At 49.2% G+C, this 19,234-nt stretch overlaps 1 protein-coding gene across 1 annotated transcript; it reads right to left on the bottom strand.

The window, feature by feature from the left end:
* Nucleotides 1-1,224: 1,224 nt before the first annotated feature.
* Nucleotides 1,225-19,187, bottom strand: DLST (dihydrolipoamide S-succinyltransferase). The gene is made up of 15 exons (XM_069783865.1): nucleotides 19,045-19,187; nucleotides 14,250-14,283; nucleotides 12,861-12,909; nucleotides 11,750-11,805; nucleotides 11,320-11,394; nucleotides 10,877-10,932; nucleotides 10,059-10,170; nucleotides 9,397-9,552; nucleotides 9,023-9,108; nucleotides 8,236-8,333; nucleotides 6,238-6,368; nucleotides 5,583-5,656; nucleotides 4,665-4,748; nucleotides 3,954-4,121; nucleotides 1,225-3,450 (listed from the first exon to the last, which is right to left on the bottom strand). The coding sequence occupies exons 1-15, from the start codon at nucleotides 19,111-19,113 to the stop codon at nucleotides 3,316-3,318; spliced, it is 1,383 nt and encodes a 460-aa protein (XP_069639966.1). The 5' UTR covers nucleotides 19,114-19,187; the 3' UTR covers nucleotides 1,225-3,315.
* Between the last annotated feature and the right edge of the window lie 47 nt (nucleotides 19,188-19,234).

Below are 19,234 nucleotides of genomic sequence, written 5' to 3' on the forward strand. Positions count from 1 at the left end.
TTCTTTCTGAGCTGGACCAGCCAGGCCTGGGCCTAGTGTGCTGAGCGAGGGAGAGCCCCAAATCTGTTTCTCAAACCTGCCTGGGAGCCCTGGGTTGGTGGCGCCCACTGGGTGTCACCACCCTGCAGCCAAAACCCAGAAGGTGACACTGAGTGTCCGGCCATCTCCGCTTGTACCCCTGCCTGCCTCATGGCCTCAAGTCTGCACAGCCATGCAGCTGCAGCTCAGAGTTGGGAAAAGTGCACGGCATGCCTGTGTTTTCTTCCAGCTTTGACTTTTGTTGTTGTTGCTCATTCTGGCTCCAGCCTCCTGTGCCTGGGTGCTCCTTTCTGCTGGCAGGACAGCAACCCCACTGCCCTCATTGCTGTGCTTTGAGCACAGTCATCCATGGGTAGACCAAACAGTGAGGGTTTAAAGGGATGAACTCTGAGAGCCAGCACAGATAGGAGGAGGATAAGAGTGAATACAAACTAGGATAGAAGAAAAAGCACAAACATGCTAACAGCCCAAAGCAGAGGCTGCTGTGCTCATTTGTGCAAGTCAAAGCCATAGGCTGGAAGGATGGCTAGCAATGGCAGCAGTGTAGTTTTGGCCCTCCTCTCCCAGCACTCCCTCCCATTGCTCACTTATCCCTGATAGTAAGGAATTACTGGCACCAGTGAAACTTTCCTATGGTTAGCTGGTTCCAGCTCTTCTTGCCACCAGCAGCAACACCCTGCTTGCTCCTCGCTGGTTCAGCCTGGCTCTCAGGCAGCAGCAGGAGCACTTGTCCACCAGAGGGAAGCAGAGCCCGGCAGAAACTCATCTCCCACCCCAGCAAGGGCAGGGGACACCTCAAAGGCTGCGCAAAAGAGGACTAACCGGGGAGCTGACCACTAATGCCACGGCAAGCCAGACAGCAGGAGCAGCTAAGCCTGGGGCTTTTCCTCTCTAGGGCAGCGTGCACTGGCTGAACCCTCCAACAGCAGGCTTGCACCCTTGGCCGGCAGCCTCCTAGTCCTGTGATTCAGGGGAGGTTCAGCAGGACTGACCCTTGACCAAAGCCACAGCATGGCTTCTTGCAACACAGTGCCATGGGTGTCATCCAGGAGGGTCAAAAAAAGGAAGCTTCAAGCACCACAGCTGCACGACCCTCCTACAGCAACGGCCAACAGGGCAGATTAAAAAAAGCAGTTTGCTAGGCTGCATCATTTTAAAAGCTTGACTGTACATTCACTCCCTGGGTAGTTCAAAGGCCTCATTTATTGCAGCTCCAGACAGAATACAGGCATTGCCCTTCCCCAGGCTCACATACAAAGTCAAGTTGGGCCCTCTGTATCCTAAACCAGCATGGAGGGCTGGGTGCTAGCAGCATTTTTTAATCAGAACCTTCTCTTTCACTCAATTTATTTGTTAAAGAGCAGCTAGACTCCTTGCCCTTCCTTTACTGGACAGGGAAGGGGGTTTTCCTCTCCTCCTACCCTTCTACCTCAACCAGGGACAGTCAGAGGAAAGCGGACTCCACACACCAGTTTGTCCATAGCTGCCAGGAAGCTGTAGGAACCAGTACTAGGAACTGCTCTCCCTTTCATCAGCATGCCAGCTGTGAGTGCAATCATATTCTGTTAAAAGGGGCTGTCTTCTTCACTCATAGCTGGGAAAGGCAAACCATTCTCTGAAGTTGATGTCAGAGCTGGAAAAACCCTGCCATGATCCAGGAACGATTTCGTACTGTTCCAACAAGGACAGCTCCTTGGGGAGACACTCAGCACCACAGACAGCTTTTGCTTTGCAGTTCTTTGATCTTGCCTCCCTTCTCCCTCTGCAACCCTTAACAGCCTTTTTCCCCACTTGCATGATTTATAACTCTCCCCTGTTGTAGCAGGGAAAAAAACCTGGCTCCACACCTGTACTTTAAGAGCCCATCCCAGGTCTCCCTCTTGGCCATCAGGCCATTTAGCAAACACTGGGATTTCCTCACTGTCTGTGACAGTTCTGTTGCTGGACCAAGGAAAGGAGGATTTCCAGCCCTGAAAACCTCATCTTTGCTGGGAAGAGCCAATTCTGTGCCAAAGAGGGTTTAGCACAGCCAGAGAAGCCTCAATTTATTACCCCCAGTGATGGGCCCAGCTCCCGTTCCCTCTTTTCTCTCACCACCAGAAAACAGGCTTCTTACACTACACTAAGGAAGCTGCTGCCTGAGTCCTCACCCAAGAGCTGTTGCTCATTCCCTCAAACACACCCCACCTCGCAGTCGTTGCCCACTTTTATTTCATTTAAAATCCGCTGTGTTAAATATTTTAGTTACAAGTTCTGCGTAGAGGGTAAGAGTAATAGACTCTGCAGGCACTAGCAACCCCCTCACTCCCCAATACATGTGTGCGCTATCAGATTAAGGACTGCCCCCCTCCCCCCAAAACCAGCAGCCTTGGGCTGGGATGTACATTACAGTTAAAGACCTGGCCCTCCCCAGCTGTCTCTCTGCTGGTAGCAGGCCAAGCCCTTGCACGCAGGAAGCCAGCAGTCAGATCCACCTTCAGTGAGCTGTGATTCAAGGACAGCTGCTGGGGGCTGGTTCTTAGCCCCATGTCGGGCATGTAATGGTGAAAGGGTTGTCCCCCCAGGATCAGTGCTACCTCCACAGAGGTCACGGGCTCTGCCCACCCAGACAAACATTCACACCAGTGACCAGGCTGGAGAGAGACAAACGATCTCCAAGGGAAAGCAGGGGAGCTGCCACCGCTGCGTTCCTGTCTGTGGAGGGAGTGTAACCAGGGCACTGCCAGAGGCATGACACCTACCTCAAGCCCTGCTCTGATCAAAACCTCTGCTGCAAGTGGCCTGGGTGTCCCCAGACTGCCCTTGCAAGGCAGATGAGTGTGAAATATTTTCAAGCAAAACAGGGACAGAACAGTAGCCTCTCCTCTCCTCTCCCTCCCAGGAACCTCAGTGCTAGGAAATAAAGCTGAACCTGCCTTGGAGTGGCAGGGAAGGGTACCCTAGCACAGCAGCAGCAAGCAGTTTCCAGTGGTATAGGACAAGCTAGAGGTGAGAGTTCGGTGCTGTGAGGGAGAGGATGCCATACAGTTGGCTCTGGAAAGGCAGTGCCGTTCAGTGGTTGGCCCACTGCATAGCAATCCTCGTGAGAAACTGAACCTTCGTTAAACAGAATAGGAAAGGAGGTAGGAGCTATCCCCACAATTCCCTCTGGGACAGCTCCGATCACAGCGGAGGAAGAGAGACTGGAATGACCCCTGCCAGTTCCTGAATGCCCTGCATTGCCCCTGCTGGTGCTGTGGCCCTGCCCTGCGTGGGTTGTGTGGGGGTGTGGCTGCTCTACAGGTCAAGCAGCAGCACGCGGGGATCCTCCACCGCTGCCTTGATCTTGCGCAGGAAAGTCACTGCCTCTCTGCCATCAATCAGCCGGTGATCATACGTCAGCGCCACATACATCATGGGCCGCACCTCGATCTGAAGGGGAGGAATAAGACAGGCATTAGTGAGCTCAGCCCTACTGCCTGTATAATACCCTCCTGTGAATTCTGGGAAGACTTGGGCTTTTTCCTATTCTGAATCCAGGGCTCAGGCCCTCCCGGATGTGTCCTGCCTGGCAGGATTACTGACCCGCTCACTCACCCAGGCACTGATCACCACTCAGGCTGGGTCCGCACCACATAAGACTACGTCCCTTTCTGGAGCTGTTCTCTATCACAAAGGCTACAGCCTATTCCTCCCCACACCTAAGCAGATTATCCATTTCTCCCCCTCACAGATAGGACAAGGCCCCCTGCAGACCTCAGGCAAGTACCAGTGCCAGCAAAGCTGCCCTACACCCATTAGTCTCTGCTCCTCCTTCACAGTAAAGCCTTTTATAAGTTGACACCAACCCCCTAGAAAAAGGTTATGGGCTATGGTCCTCATCCCACTGAGCTCTCCCCTATGTTCACTGAAACCTCCTGCACAGCTCCACCTACCTTGCCTCCCACAGCTACAGGCCTGTCAAAGATGGCATGCATGCCTAAGATGGCAGACTGGGGTGGGTTAATGATAGGTGTCCCAAAGAGTGACCCAAAAACCCCTCCGTTGCTGATTGTGAAAGTGCCGCCATCCATGTCTTCAATGGCCAGTTCGTTCTTCCGTGCCTAGAAGAAAAAGCAAGGTCTTGGAAAGCTGCACAGATCACAGAAGGCAAAGGACAAGGGTTTGGACGTTCACTCTCTCCAGGAATAAATGCTGATGGCAAGACCTTCACTTATTGATCTGTTCAGCTGAAAACCAGCACGAAGTACTTGAAAATGCATCCTGTCTTTAGATCTGAACATTTACTGGCTTTGGGGAAGGATTCTCTTGCCTTCGCTTCCAACTCCTGCTTTTGCAGGAGACGGACACAGGGACTTCTACCCCAGGGCAGTTCAGCCTTGGCCTCTAGAGACAAAGGTGAAGACACACCATGTCACTAATGCATAGTTTGCAGTCTTCTGGAAGGGCAACAAGTAGACAGACCTGTCCTGTAAGGCACAGGCACAGCTACAAATGTAACTGGATCACTCCCCACAGCACAACTCAGTGTGTTAGAGGTCAGAGATGATGACACAGAGGGACTGAATCAATTCATGCCTATTCAGCACCCCCAATTCTTCCCATTCCTCCCAACCCTTTTCAGAAAAACCTCCAACTTTCCTTACCTTCTCCCCCAACTCGTAGATAGCACGCTCTATGTCAGCAAAGTTCATGTTTTCTACATTCCTAACGACAGGGACCACAAGACCCTAGGGAGAAGCATAGTGCATGGTCAGCAAATTCACCGCAGCAACACACGTAACTGTTAAGGGGCAGGAGCCTGGCCTCAGCCCAGCAGAGTTCCTGCCTCCTCCTCAGCACACAGCAGGTGGTTGGCAGAGCTGCCTTGCACCTTGGCAGCCTGCCGGGAAACCTGGCATGACAAGCACTAAGGGCCGACACCTTAGTGTGTACTGAGACATCATCTTTGCCTTTGTAAGCCCGTCTCATAAAATCAACCAGGTGTGCCTGGATCCAGCTCCACGTCCATAAAAGCAGGTGAGACACTGGGTAGAGTTCAGCTGCCACCTCTTTCTCCACCAGAAGAGTCGAGTCCCTTTAAGATGGACCTCCCCTAGACTTTGGGAGCAGTGACAGAACTTCAGTCGTGGTTCTGTTGTCAGGCAGAGGTTTGGCCAACTAATTCAACATCTGTAACTCCATCCCATACTCTGCCTGGACAGGAACATCTCTTTGAAGCAGCAATGTCATTTACAGAAATGGTGGAACAACACAGCAGGGTTAGCCAAAGGACAGGACATGCAAAGCTTTTACTGTCTATGCCATATCCTCATGGGTCCACAAAAAAAGAAAAGGACCTTGTTACTCCATCTCCTAGTACAGTGGCAGAATATTCTTTGTCCTCCACCTCCTCCCAAAACCATCTCAGCAGTCCACAATATATCAGATGTCTCATTTAGAAGATCAGTCTCATCAGTAAGTTTCTGTTGCAGCAGAGCTCAAAGCTGAGTTGGCTCAAAGTATACGACCATCCCATGATCCGAGGCTGCAGGAAGCATGGCCAAAGCATCCAAGGTACCTACCCGGGGAGTTGCTACAGCGACACTGATGTCCACATAGTCCCTGTACACAATCTCTTTGGTCGTGTCATCAATCACTAGAAGGAGAAAGAAGCTGTTTTTCACATGCAGTACCCAAGATCAAGGGCTCAACAGGACAGACATAGCCACAAAATCATAACAACTTGTTCATCTCTAGCTTAAACATAACTCCAGAGAAAAATGAGCCCTCACTGCACCTGTGGGAGAAGCACCAGGATAGACAGAAAGGAAACACAGTCCAGATAGGTCAGTCCCCCTCGGACATTCCCTTGGTTATTCTCTTCTTCTAGATTTGAGCAAGTACCTCTGACACTGCCCAGGAACTGCATCACACCTACAGCAGCTACCTCTACACCAACCAGCAGGCTCTGCCCTCTGCAGCTGTGTACGCATGGCCCCAGCCCCATTCCTGGCAACCCCTTCCTAATAGAGCCCCTCTTGGCAAGCTGTCCTCTACCTACATAAGCGGCATTAGCAAAATCAGCTGCAGCACGTAGGACTGTCCCCCTTTTTTCTGTGTATTTGACTTGCTTGTCCAGGCTATGTGCCCTGCCATGGACTTGGGCCACCTGCTTTCCCCCACTCTGCCACGTTCACTGGTGAGACATGCAACTCACCAGCAAGGGTCACCACTCACCTGCATTCACAACGGGCTGGTCCTGCAGAGCAAAAGCTGCAGCTTTCACAAAAGCTGACATGAAACCTAGCTTCAGATTGTGCTTTTTCAGGAAGGGATCCTTGTGTACAGCTCTCATCTCCCGGATGTTGCTGCAAAACACATGATAATGCTGGTCAGCAGGGAGCCCAAGAAAACACCATTCCGTTGCTCTGTAACAGATTTCAGTGCCAGCCCCAAGGACTGCATAACTGCACCACCAACCGGCAAACTCCCAGTCTGCTGAAAAATCCTTCAAATGTCATAGATGAAGTGGGCTGAAGGTGGCTCTAAGGCCCCTGCCAAAGGATCTAACAGGCACTGGTCCTGGACGACAAACTCCACAGGACAGGGTTAACCTGCGTGGCCCACACTGCCAGGCACCTAAGCAAGATGGGGCATGGTGTATTTCCTGCTTAGACCTGATGTTGCCACCGATTCTCTGGAGACACCAGTGCTGCCACCAGTGTGGCACCACAGACAGCAACAGCAGGTGTAGCTGGGCCAGCCCTGGAAGGGTGAAAAACCAGAAAATGCCAAGAGCAGAAAAGATGCACGTGGTGTCAGAGGGAAAAGACTTCAATCACTGTGCAAGTCCAGCACCAGCCAGCACAACAATGCCTCCGTACCCAACTCTCCGGCTTTGGGAGTTGCACAAATATGAAAGAAATCTTCCCAGATGCTATGGTAGTGGGTGCCAGCCCACCTGCAGCCCTCAACCAGACTAATCATGTTTCCCCGCTGCTTCTATTTATCAGAACTCAGGCCATTTACAAAACTCAACCAAGCTGTGGCTACAAGCTCTGCCTATTGTAGGCTAATACCAGAGCTGTGGAATTGCATGGTCCATCCCTCCCCCCTCCAGAGACCTGGAGCCTTTGAAGAGACAGCTTCAGCAAGGCACAGGGGTCTCCATGGTTTAGAGTGTTTGTTTTCCTGTGCCTAACCTTGTTTAGGGCTAGGATTACCACCCAAAGACATTAGTGTCTCCCAAGACACAAGGACTGCAGCAATGAGGACGAGGTTTGCTATGAAACTGGCTCATTATGGCTTCCTCCTTTCAGATGCTGACCCCCTGCGGGAAGCAGGAGGCCCCAGCACAGGTCCTCACGAGTCAACCTCACAGCAATCAATCCAAACCAGATTACCAGATGCAATGAGAGCCCGAGGCCAGCGTAAAGCGACACCTCAATGAGCCTCTGAGAGGAGATAAAGCTGCAGCACTTCCTCTCCAATCAAGACTATTTTGCCAACCTTATTGTTCTGAGACCCAAATATTTACATGTTTTGTCTTAAGGAGCAGAATAGGATTTCACAAGGCAATTTGATTTGGGCACAATTTCCCCTTAATGCACTGTAACATAAGCTGCCCACCCTCCAAAACCATTAGTGTGTTCAGTCCGTGCAAGCACGAGTCAGAAGACCCCCACCTGCCCAGAGGGGATGGAGAAGGATGATAGTCTGTCTCTGGAAAGCTACATCATCTGACAGCAAAGGCCTCAGACCTATGTAGTGCTCACCTGAAAGGCTGATGAGCCCCGGGGAACCACCTCATTGGAAGCTAAATATGCCCACCTCCAAAAGCAGTAACCTGGTGGGGTGGCAGAAAGCAGATGATACATCTTGCTGTCTTCTAATCACCACTATACAAGTGATAGTAGTCACTCCTGGTCTTCTGCTCGACATCTACCAGTCCTCAACCAAGAACTACACAGATGAGGAACCAGACTGCCCCTTTTACAGGCAGCAGATGACTCCCAAGGAATGACAGGCCATTAGGAAGCTACGCACCCCTCATACTGCAACACCAACGTGGCCGTGATGAAGCTGTGCAGATCGTGGTACTCACCTAAGAAAGAGGTCCCAAAAGACATGTTGCCAATCTCTCCAAAGAGAATCAGCAAGGTCTTGACTGCTATTTAAAGATGACTGCCTGCATCTATTTCTACTTGCAAAGGGAAAAAGAGGTCTGCTCCTCACCTCATATCGATCTCATTGAAAGTGGTCAGCATGGCACAAGTATTCTGAGCCTCTTTCAGCCGCTGAGCAATACGCTGACGCATCCTATTCATTTTCACCTGAAAATTAAAAAGATATAAGCAGAAGCTACCTCAAGCTCATTCAAGGGGCAAAATGCACAAAAAACTCAAAAGGCCCTTCTTCTTGCCATCTGGTTGACTAGCAATAGATGCTTAGGGCCAAGGTTTTCACTCTAGGTCTCCCTGAGGAGCATGACAGGCTGAGCTGATTTCACTAGAGCTGCCCAGCTCAACACACAGTTCACTTGAAAAGCAGTGCTGAAATGCATCACAGTATAACTACTTCCAACCTATGTGTTTCTCAGGACCTCCAAGCATGCATAGGTTTCCAGCATGAGGCTAATGTGAAAAGAGCAAGACTGCTAAGAAAGCAGGCTGCTCAACCATGTTCTCTTAAGAATGCACAAGGCAGCTGCAGCAGCCTCAGCCCTTTGCTGAGGCCTTGTGGACAGACCAAGCAGATCACACTGAGCCTTCTGTGCTCAGTCAGCAGAGTTCAAGACAAGACTTTTACCTAGAAAAGACCTGCATCAGATCAGACCTGGCTCCTCCTCCAGCCCACCCCTAAGCGGTGCCCTCATGTAGAGAATTTCCCATCTGTCACAGCCCCACTGAGCTGGATGTGAACAGGTAGATACAGACTCATCCAGAAAGCTCAAGACTTATGCCAGAACAGACTGTCACCCAGCAACAGAAGCCTTGGCAAGGCCCCTACTCCCACAGCTTACCCTATGTTCTGATCGGGCACCTTTGCTGGGCACTGCCTCCCCAGGAGGGGCTGCCGCTGGGGCTGCAGCTGGCTTCACCGCAGACACTGAGGGTAAAGAACACATCAGTCAAAAAGGGAAGCCAGGGCTTAATTGCAATGCCCTGAGGTAGAAAGCCCATCTGAGCTCCTTGCTCAAGCAACACAGTGCGGAAACAGCCTTGAATTGGGCTGGGCAGGTTCCAGGCATAGCTGAGCTCTCTAGTCTGGAGCATGCAGGGCAATAATGCAGGGAGGCCTTCACCATAAATGCCAGACTGTTTGCTGTCTTTAAGCTTACACACTCTCCCCAAGTGAGAGAGGCTTGAAAATAGGAGAAAATGGCTGTTGGCTCACCTGGTTTGCTATCAATGGGCTGAGTTGACACAGGCGGCACTGGTGGCATTGTAGTGGGAATTGGTGCTGCAGCAGGGGGAGGAGCAGCTGCAGCTACAGGTTCAGGGGCTGCAGGAGGAGGAGGGGCTGCTGCTGGTTTGGCCTTGGCAGGAGCAGCTGAAAGACAAGGAAGAACCATGGTAAGGGCAACAAGAGCTTCCACTGTCAGGGATCTCTGAGTCCAACCAACCTGATAAAAGTTAACCCTCCAGCAGAGTGCCTTTATGTTCTCAGCACTACTGAACTGATAGGAGCCACCACAAGAGGATCCCAAGGTGAAAGTGTTTTACTCATCGACACCCTAGATCTCCTCGCTGTGCACAAGACTGAATGCTAAAGAGAAGAGGGTGGAGAAGGGAGTTCTATCAGTGGAATTCTCAATTAATTTTAACTTAGAGCTGCAGTCTCCTCCAGAGGGAGCAAAAGGAAATTTCCACCCCCAGAAGGGCTGAAATTATGCTTTTCTAATGGAAAAAAAATAGGAGTATTTTCTTCCAGCTAGAGAGGCAGATGGAGGAAACATTTAACCTCTCTCAGGATCCCTCTAAATGCCTTGCTTCCATCTTCAGAAAAAGACTGGTGGAAACAGGAAGGCCTATGCAAGTTATACAGGCCTGACTTACCCCCAGTTTTCCTGAGTTTGAACAGAGGCGTTCCCCCTTCCACTTTGCCACCATCAGGTACCAGAAGGGCTTCAATCACACCAGCTGCTGGGGCTGGAACTTGCACTGATGTCTGCAAAACGGAAAATCAGTGAAATTCCCCCAAACATTGGATGGAGAACAAGTGGCCAAGATGCCAATATGCATAGATAAGACATTGTAATTTGGCACAGACGGCAGCTCTGTCTCGCACCATTTGCGCCTGTTTTCACACCCCCCACTGGGATTTTGTGCCAATGCTTAGAAGTTTTGGGAGATGCTGGCAGTGTAACATATAGCCTGATCTTCCTGCTCCAGGGTACAATCAAGAATTGACCTGCTGCCAGCATCTTCTTGACAGCAACACCAGAAGCAGAACTTGGCAGGGCATTTTAGCAAGAACTTCAAAGCTTAAGAGTCCTTTAAGGAGTGAGTAAACTTAAAGGCTAAATTTTAAACAGTCTGAAGACATCCTGTGGCTCTGCAGATTTCTCCTCTGTTTAAACACAAACATGTTTCAAAGCTTAGAGCACTGAAATTGGAAGGAAGAGTGGAATTGCAGCTCCAACAAACATCAGCACCACTGATGCTTAATCGAATGTATGAGGAAGGAAAGAGTTATCAAAGAATTCTCATTTAAGGCACAGCCAGCTTTCATACTAGATGAGAAAAGCTTTTCTCCATCACGGAAGCAGGAGACACAGGCAGGGCCTGCAGGCTTTAGGAGCATTTAGCAGGGAGGAGCCATACAGGATACCTGCTACAGAACTATAAAAAGTTTTGGTCCAGAAAACTCCTACCTTGTCTGTTTCAATCTCACACACCACTTCATCTTCCGCCACTGTGTCTCCAACAGCTGAATGATAGATATGAAGACCACTGTGAGGAGGGAGGTGTGCTCTGGCCTCCCCTCTTAACCCACAGCAGTCTCCCCCACTAATCCAGAATGTTCTCACTCCAGTTCTCCACAGCTGCTAAAGAAAAGTCTAGCTCAAACATCAATCTACTGCAGAGTCTGATTCCAGTTTAGACATCACCCTTCACCCAACATCACCCGTGACAGAGAGGTGCTGAGGCAGTAACTGCAATCCTTACCCCTCAGAAGAACTGCAATTAACTGCCTCATTGTCACAGACTGAAAGGCACAGAGCAGGCTGTCAGCCAGTGAACTACAATGCACCCCCGAGCTGCCCAGTGCAGCAGCAACGGTTCTGAGAATTTCAGGGAAGAGGCACCAGCTTACCTTTCTCCCACCTGACATCTCCTTCTGTGACTGACTCTGCAAAGGCTGGTGTGTTCACCGTAACCACGTCATCCCCTGTGAGAGAGAGAGAGACAGACTTGAACGCATTCAGAGCTCAAAACTTATGGCATTGCTTCATTCTTGTCATCAGGACTCTACTAGAGGGAGTAAGTCAACAGACATCAAAAGTTGGCCTTCTCCTTGCTTCAACACTGATTAACACAAGAGAATTCCCATTTGACTGAAAGTCACATTGTGACAGGAATGCCAGACAAAATCTTTAGGGCCCCAGGACATAAACGCTCAATCATCCACCAAGGTGGGACAGCAGTGGACCTAGACCAAGAATGGAAGAGGCAGCTTCAGCTGTTGTCAGGACACCAACAGGTAGCACAAGAGCCATCCCGCTGACTCCTGACTTTTTACTTACTACGTACTGCAGTGGTTCTGAAGTAACGGACGGTGAAGACACTGGAGCTATTTACTCTGCAGAAAGAGAGAAAGACATGAACACAGAAGTATGTTCCTCTGCAGGCTGCCAGCACCAAGCTGAAGTACAGAATTTACACTTGCTTAACTGATCTGAAAGGCTGCTCAGCTGTTCTGATGTATTTGTTCCAAGGACACCTACTTACTGTTTAAGCTGCAACAATCCCACTAAGAAAGGAAACATTGCAGCTTACCATCACTAGCGCTCTCAGTAACTCAGTGAGAACTGACATTTAAGGAATTTTAATTTAGGGAGGCAACCCAACAGAACCCCTGCAGTTCAAATACTGATAAAAGGCTGACCCAGACAGCCCACCCTACACCCAAGACTAGTGCAGTAACCATTTTCTACCTCCAGATCAGGACTGTCGATCTCTACAGAAGTTGCTAGATTGCTCCAAAAAAAGAGAAAGTCCCATAAATTGCCTATGGCAACACATCCAAGAGACAGCTATTTCTCTCCACCATGTCCCTTCACAGGGAGCTGGCAATCCCAAGCGTTCCAAAGGATTTTTTTTATATCTACTGACACCGCATTTGGAAACCTGAAGCAAACGTGCTTTAGCATTTCCTCTAACACAGGCTACTTGGTGCAAACAGACCAGCTTTTCAGGCTTTTATGGATATACTCTTAAGGTTATTTCCCCAAATACATTTTTACAAGACCGTCTCAGCAATACAAACCTTGCCATATGAACAACAGCTCCCTGAACCATGCCACTTCTCCTGACAGAAATCCTACCAGGAGGCCACCATAGAGCAAAGACTTCTAGTCAGATAATCAAAGGCTAGAGATCCATTTATCACCAGTCTCCTCATTCCCATCCCTTCCATGCTTCAGTATCTGGTTCCAAACAAGGTTTATTTTCTTTAAGTGTGCCAGAGTTCCTGACCTGCAAAACCTAGATTTTGTTAAGGCTAGCTCCACGCTCCTATGATGTGCACAGGGATTTTATGACAGCCAACCATATTCTGCCTCCCAGCTCCCAAATCTTATCAGGGCTAGAGCAGCCCCAGCCTCTCCACATCACAGCTTTCCTGCAGATACTTACACAAGCTTCCTGCTGTTCATGTAAGCCAGTCCCTGGCTCCCAGCCACACCTGTGAATGAAAATGGTGTTACCCCACAGGAACGTTGTCCAGCCCTCAAGTGTCCCTGTCAGGTAAAAGAGTGCAAAGGATACCACTGTCCACCCTGAAAGAAGCTTGCAACTAAGTGGGGAATATAAGCATACAGAGGCACATCAGTGCCATCAAACCTGCCCAGAGCTTGCCAAGAACAGTGGTCTTGTCTTCATCTAGACTTATAGAGATGGGAAAAACAGTTGTATCTTGACCTCAATTCTAATAAGGATAACTTTGAAAAGGGCAAACAAAGCAGCAGCTACCCCAGTCAGAACAAAACCAGGAAACAGCTACAAGGAACACCTCCAGGACTGCTGAAACCTCAGTTGCTGCTGAGTTATCCTCACCAATACAAAGGGGTTCCTAATAGGAGCAAGGCATCAGTCCCGTAAGAGGCACCCCCAGGAAGCCTCACAGTCGCATGGATAGGTAAGGAGTCAAAAAAGAATGAAAACAGCATGTTGGGCAGAGTAGCAAGCCACCATCACCCCTGCTCTCTGTCTACCCCTTGTCCCAAGAACATTTCTTTTCCAAAGCTCACAGCAGGGAGGTACTTGCATAGCTTCTCAGTTTCACATACCCCACCATCCCCTTCCCACACTGCTCACATGCCCTGACACTGCAATTTTTATTACAAACCGAACTCCTGTCCTTTGTCTTTTTCAGAGCACTGGGCAGTCTTCCAGTCTGATCTTAAAGAGAGTCAGCATAGCAACTGGAGAACATAGTTATCTCAATTACACAATGCCAGAAGGAAGAACCATTTCCCCACTTGATTTTTAAAAAAAGTGATACAATTTTGACACCATCCCCTACTAAAGAGCTGCTATTGGAACTCTAGGAGCTGGAAAAGGTAAGCAGATTTAACTGGTTTCTCAATGTGGAATCAGAAGTGAGTGAGGTAATGCTACATAAACACAGTACGGCTAGAAAAAACAGAGCTCTGGGAAAATCCAGTTTAAGTACCGAAGAGGAGTTCATAGGCATACTAGATTTGACATGTCACTTAATATTCACCCATCATTTTCAAAGGAATTTATTAGAGAGCTAGGCTCTGCAACAGTATGTGTTTCAAGCACTGCAGTGCTTGAAATACACTGTGCTGCTGCTGTGAAATCTTCACCAGAGCTGAATGGATTGGGCAGTACAGACATTAGGCAAGGGAGGCACTCACATGGAAACACAGCTCATTTCACCAACTGTTTCTTCATTACATGACTGACGGAAATAAACCCCAATCAAACTTATTACCAACTTCCATCATCAGCTCTGTTCTGTCTAGGTAGTTTGAAATGAAATAAAAGCATAAGACTCACCAGACAGAGAGCATCTTGCCAGAGTACAGTTCCCCTGTCAGAGAGAAGAGGAACTATCAGTATTGCAAAAAGACAGACCCACCCTAGAAGGACTTTGGTTTTCCCATGAGACCTAGATCAGAGACAGGACCCACCATTCCCATGCTCCAGACTGCAGGCCTGCTACTTTCCCATAACGTGCAATAGCAGGAGACAGCGAGAGCATCTACACCCTCCTCTTTGCTTTGTCTCCTTCCAGGATTCTTTCCTGTGGAGCGATGTTAAACCTCATGCACTTGGTTTCCAGTTGTGGCTCCAGCTGTTTTGACCTTCTCATGCATACTTTCCCCTTTAAGAAGGAACAGATTTCTAAGGACTCATTCACTAAAATTTGCTATGAATGAGAAGGTCAAGGGTAGCTACTGGATACGACAATAAAACATCCCATGATGTTTAATCCTATAGTCACAAATGCAGCATCTGGGGTTTTTTTGTTTGTTTGTTTTAAGGCTATGAAGCCTTTGAACTCCAGAAGGCCAGAATTTCCCTTGATGGAAAAATTTCTACTGCCCTCAGTGAGCCAGGAATTCCACCTTCTGGTGATGTTTCACTTCATACTCATGTAATCATTGACTGCACTCCTAGCTCAGTGTAACATTCCTCAAAAGTAAAAGATGTTTCAAGATATTCCAGTTACCTTCCCTATTGTTATTACACATTTCTCTAGCATCAAACCTGCAGATTTGGAGAATCTAAGAACTCTTTAAAAGCTATAGGAAAATATCACAGTAACCATGACTAAAATGCAGTTGACTGGTTTGGAAGAACAGCTACCCAACAGCTCAAAGCACCCTTATCCAGCAGCTAAGGTAAGAGGTAAAAATTAGATTTCATTCACATCTTCAGTGTCTGAAGGGAAGTTTGCTTATAAGCCCTGATTTCAGCTTCACCAGAGCAAGCAGGATGGGATATAACTGATCTTAAATACCAAAATAAATTGTGGAGCTGTGTGTGATAAGACAGCATCGAGGACCACAGAGATACTTAAGCTTGTCACACCATCTGCAGGACTGAGAGCTGTAGCATACAAAAATATATTCAGTGAACACTTCGTATCATCAAAACTACTAACAGGTCTGGAATCAGCCGCTTGGCAGTTTAATTACCTGAACGTATTGATCGATTTGGCTTCTCAGATATTAACACATGGTCAACTCAATGATCAATGGGCAGTTCAACAGGGTTACGATTAGCTGTGCCGAGGATGCAGGTGGCCAGGCTGACTTGCTGCTCAGCCAGCGTGGGTCTGGCAGAGCTCAGGAGCTCCAGCACAGTGCCATGCAGCTACCCTATTTTCCAGCCCACTGCAGGGACTGACAATCCTGGACCAACAGTCCTGCAAAAACAGCCTCCAGCAGGGCCTGCTGGGGCCCCTGCCCCAGGTCCGACTGGGGAAGGGAAAGCAGGGAGCACTGCACAGACTTTGCAGAGTCATCGCGAATGCTACAACACTTAATCTTGGTGCAGCACAGGCGCCCTGCTAACTCAGATCTGGTTTGTTTAGAGACAGCCCTAAGCTGGGATCAGTAAGACAAATTTCAAGTTAACTCTGCTTGGTCAAGCGTCTAAAGCACCACAATCCTAAGCACATAGGTTAGTTCCTGTATTGATCCTGTATTGAAGCAACCTGAGCTCTCCTCTGCCCATTAATGTTTTCCTGGGTGCTTCATAAAAAAAGTGGTAAAGGTATTCCTAGCACCCTACACATAACTTGTTAAGAAAGAGGTACAGACCCAGCCTGAGGTAAAATCAGCCAATTTTATTTGCTCATGACCAGTTTACTGTAAGGTTTAAAAAAAAAAGTTTAGAAGGCCTGTCCCAAAATAAATTGTTGCGAGAAAACACACCTGCAGCTCTCTTCCATGATGAAAGCTCCACAACCACTGCAAAATTAAGGAAAAAACTGGTATCATTCTACCCTTCTGTCTTTCAGGTTAAGAAGTGAGGGAAAGAGCTCTAATGGGAGGAAGAAGCACTAATGAAAGATAAGGAAACTCTCTCTCTCTTGTGTCCATCCCTTAACCACAGTACCTCAGAGATGCACGTGCAGCTCTGAGAGGTGCCTGACAGGGTTGCTTCCTGTTCCCTTTTTCCTGGAAGGAATCACTGTGATTGCACCTGTTCCTGGCATCACCTGGCTAAATCTGCCTCTGCCTGATCTTGGAGCTTCTTCAGCGAAAATAGAAACATTTAGTTTTCGCTAGCTGGCATTAGCACTTTGGGTCACTTTAAAGAGACAGCATTCACTTGAAGAAATAAGTCTTGGTCTAATTAGCTAGTGACTCACATACCAAGTGATTAATTTTTCCCCTACATTTCACATGACTTCTCAGAATTGCTTTTATAACTGTTATTATGTCAAAGGGACCCTGGCACACAGTGTCCCAGGCCACACCTTTCAAGGAGTAATCACCTTCCCATAGGTCACTACACAGTGAAATAAATTATGGAATACATCAGCTAAAGCGACAGCCTGTATACCTACACATTTCTTCTCCAGGAGTGGGAACAGTGACCAGTTCAGGTAAGGACACTAACTGAACAGGAAGATACAGTTAATTTCAACAGAGGCAAAACAGAAGCCCAGTGCTGGGCAGCTCTGACAACAGGCAAAGCAGCAATCAGTTGTCCAGCCCTGGCTTCTTCAAAGCAAAGAAGCTGCTGCTTTAACAACAAGGATGAGCACAAACCACTGCTACACACAAAAAACCCATAGCACATCTTTCATGGATTTTAACACAATTATATACAGCATGGCAGGGCAGATGCTAAGATGGGATGGAGATAACAATGCTGAGTGGTAAAGGATACTGTTACTAAGATGACAGACTGAGACCTCCTCCAGCACACAGGGAGGATCAAACAGGGAAGAAAAAGTTCTTTACAAACTCTTCCCCAGATAAACAGGAGGACTTGATTCTCAAAGCACTGAATGTAGCTCCTAATCAAACCATCCTTTTTCAGACTAGCTCTTCTCTGGACTTTTTCAGGTCATCCTTCAACAGCTGCCTCTCCTCCTCCACCCCGAGTCTTACATGCTTGGATGCAGGCTATTGATGCACATTCATGATTTCTACCTGATACATGAATCCAGGACCTTTTTCTCTTCTACGAAATCATCAAAATCCAGCCAACCCTGCCCTACTCTCCTTGTTTCTTGCTGACTCCACTGTTCTCCCATTCAAACCTACACTTTTGAATTTTTTACACATCTATTGTTCTCACTTCTCCCATCAGAGGTTTGCCAAGTTCTGGCATTTCTTTCCACCTTACCAAAGGCCTGTATTATCCTTTTCATCAAAACTTACTTCCCATGTCCCTACTGAAATGGAAATCAAACTACTGCTACCATCTTGACTTCTCAACTTTTTTAGTACATCTAACAGGTTAACTAAATTTATCTCCCCTTCCTAGTACTCAGCTATAACCTCCTGTAACCTCCTGATTTGCAGACTAGTTTTGCAAAAGGTTGGAATACTCCATCTGGCTTTCCCCTCTGTTCTGTGTAATTACACAGCACCACTGAGAGCTGACAAAGCATAAATATTGTTAAAATGCCACTTAAATAAGGTTATTTTAACCTGCACTATAATCAGTTTGTATCTACATATAACAAAATATAACTATGTAGTTAGTTATAAATTGTTTACAGTGGTTTTATATACACACACAGAGATATTTATAAACACAAATCTGTTTCTAGTGCCAAGAGGCAAGCATTTAACACACAATAGCCCTACAGGGAAGCATAACATAATGTTCAACATTACAATTAGCTGTCAACACTTGCTCACCTACATTCACACAATGGCTAAAATCAAATCTCATGCTCTAAGGCTTCAGCTGGTCATTTGGAAGACAAGTGATTTTTTTCCTCCTGTAGGCATGCATATATATGTATGTATATGCATATATAGGTACGTATGTGCATATATACGTACATATGTGCATGCTTACATATATGTACTTAGATAAAGCTGTGCATGTTTGCTATTTAAACGGAAGACATGGCCCGAAGTCAGCAAATGACAGAAAAGAGCGGGCCAAGAGCCGCCACGATGTTGATTTGAGTTGCTGGCTCTGGCTATCGGACCCCGCAAGCCCAGGCTACCGCCAGCACAGGTTACTGCTGTTTGCACTGGTTGGTTCAACGACCGCTTTGAAAATGGAGCACGGGAATTAAGTAAGAAAGTAGGCACCACTTCATTTGCGGGTTCTGCACCGGGCGGACCCCGGCCGGGGAGGGTCTCTGCCGGCGGAGGCCGGGGTGGGGGGGAGGGAGCGAGTCACGGCTGCCAACAGAGCCGCCCCCCAAACCGCTTCAGCCCGGCGACAGGCGGCGACGGCGGAGCCCGAGAGCGGCGCTTTTCGGAGGCTCTTCCCCTCGGTCAGCTCTGCCCGGTGCCGCAGGCGAGGCGCCGCCTCTCCCGACAGAGGCGGCGGGCCCGGCCCGGCCCGGCCCAGCCCGGGAGGGGGCAGCGGCACACGCACCGGCCCCGGGAAGGGGCAGCGCCGCGCTCACCCCGGCCCCGGCCCGGCCCCGGCCCCTCCCGGGGGTGGGGGGCAGCCCCGCCGCCCGTGCCGCCCCTCCCTGCCCTGCCCTCCGCGCCCGGGGCGGCGGTGCCTCGCGTCGGGCGGGGGGGGAAGGAAGAGGGGGACGCGTCCCGGTGCCCTTGGCGCCGCCGCCGTCCCCGCCCGTCCAACCGCCGCCCTCCCTCCCTCCCTCCCCGCGGCGGGTGCCCGCGGCGGGCAGTACCTGCCGGAGGGCGCGCAGCGAGCGGCCCAGCGCCCGGCCCAGGCAGCGGGACCGCCACAGCAGCAGCATCGCGGTGGCGGCGGCGGCGGCGGCGGGAGGAGCCGGAGGGCGGACACCGGAAGCAGGCCCGGCGCGAGCCGGAAGTGCGCAGGGCCGGACCAACCTCTCCGGAGCGGGGGGAGCGGGGTCA

Source organism: Haliaeetus albicilla, chromosome 5, assembly GCF_947461875.1.
Source record: "Haliaeetus albicilla chromosome 5, bHalAlb1.1, whole genome shotgun sequence".
Taxonomy (NCBI): domain Eukaryota; kingdom Metazoa; phylum Chordata; class Aves; order Accipitriformes; family Accipitridae; genus Haliaeetus; species Haliaeetus albicilla.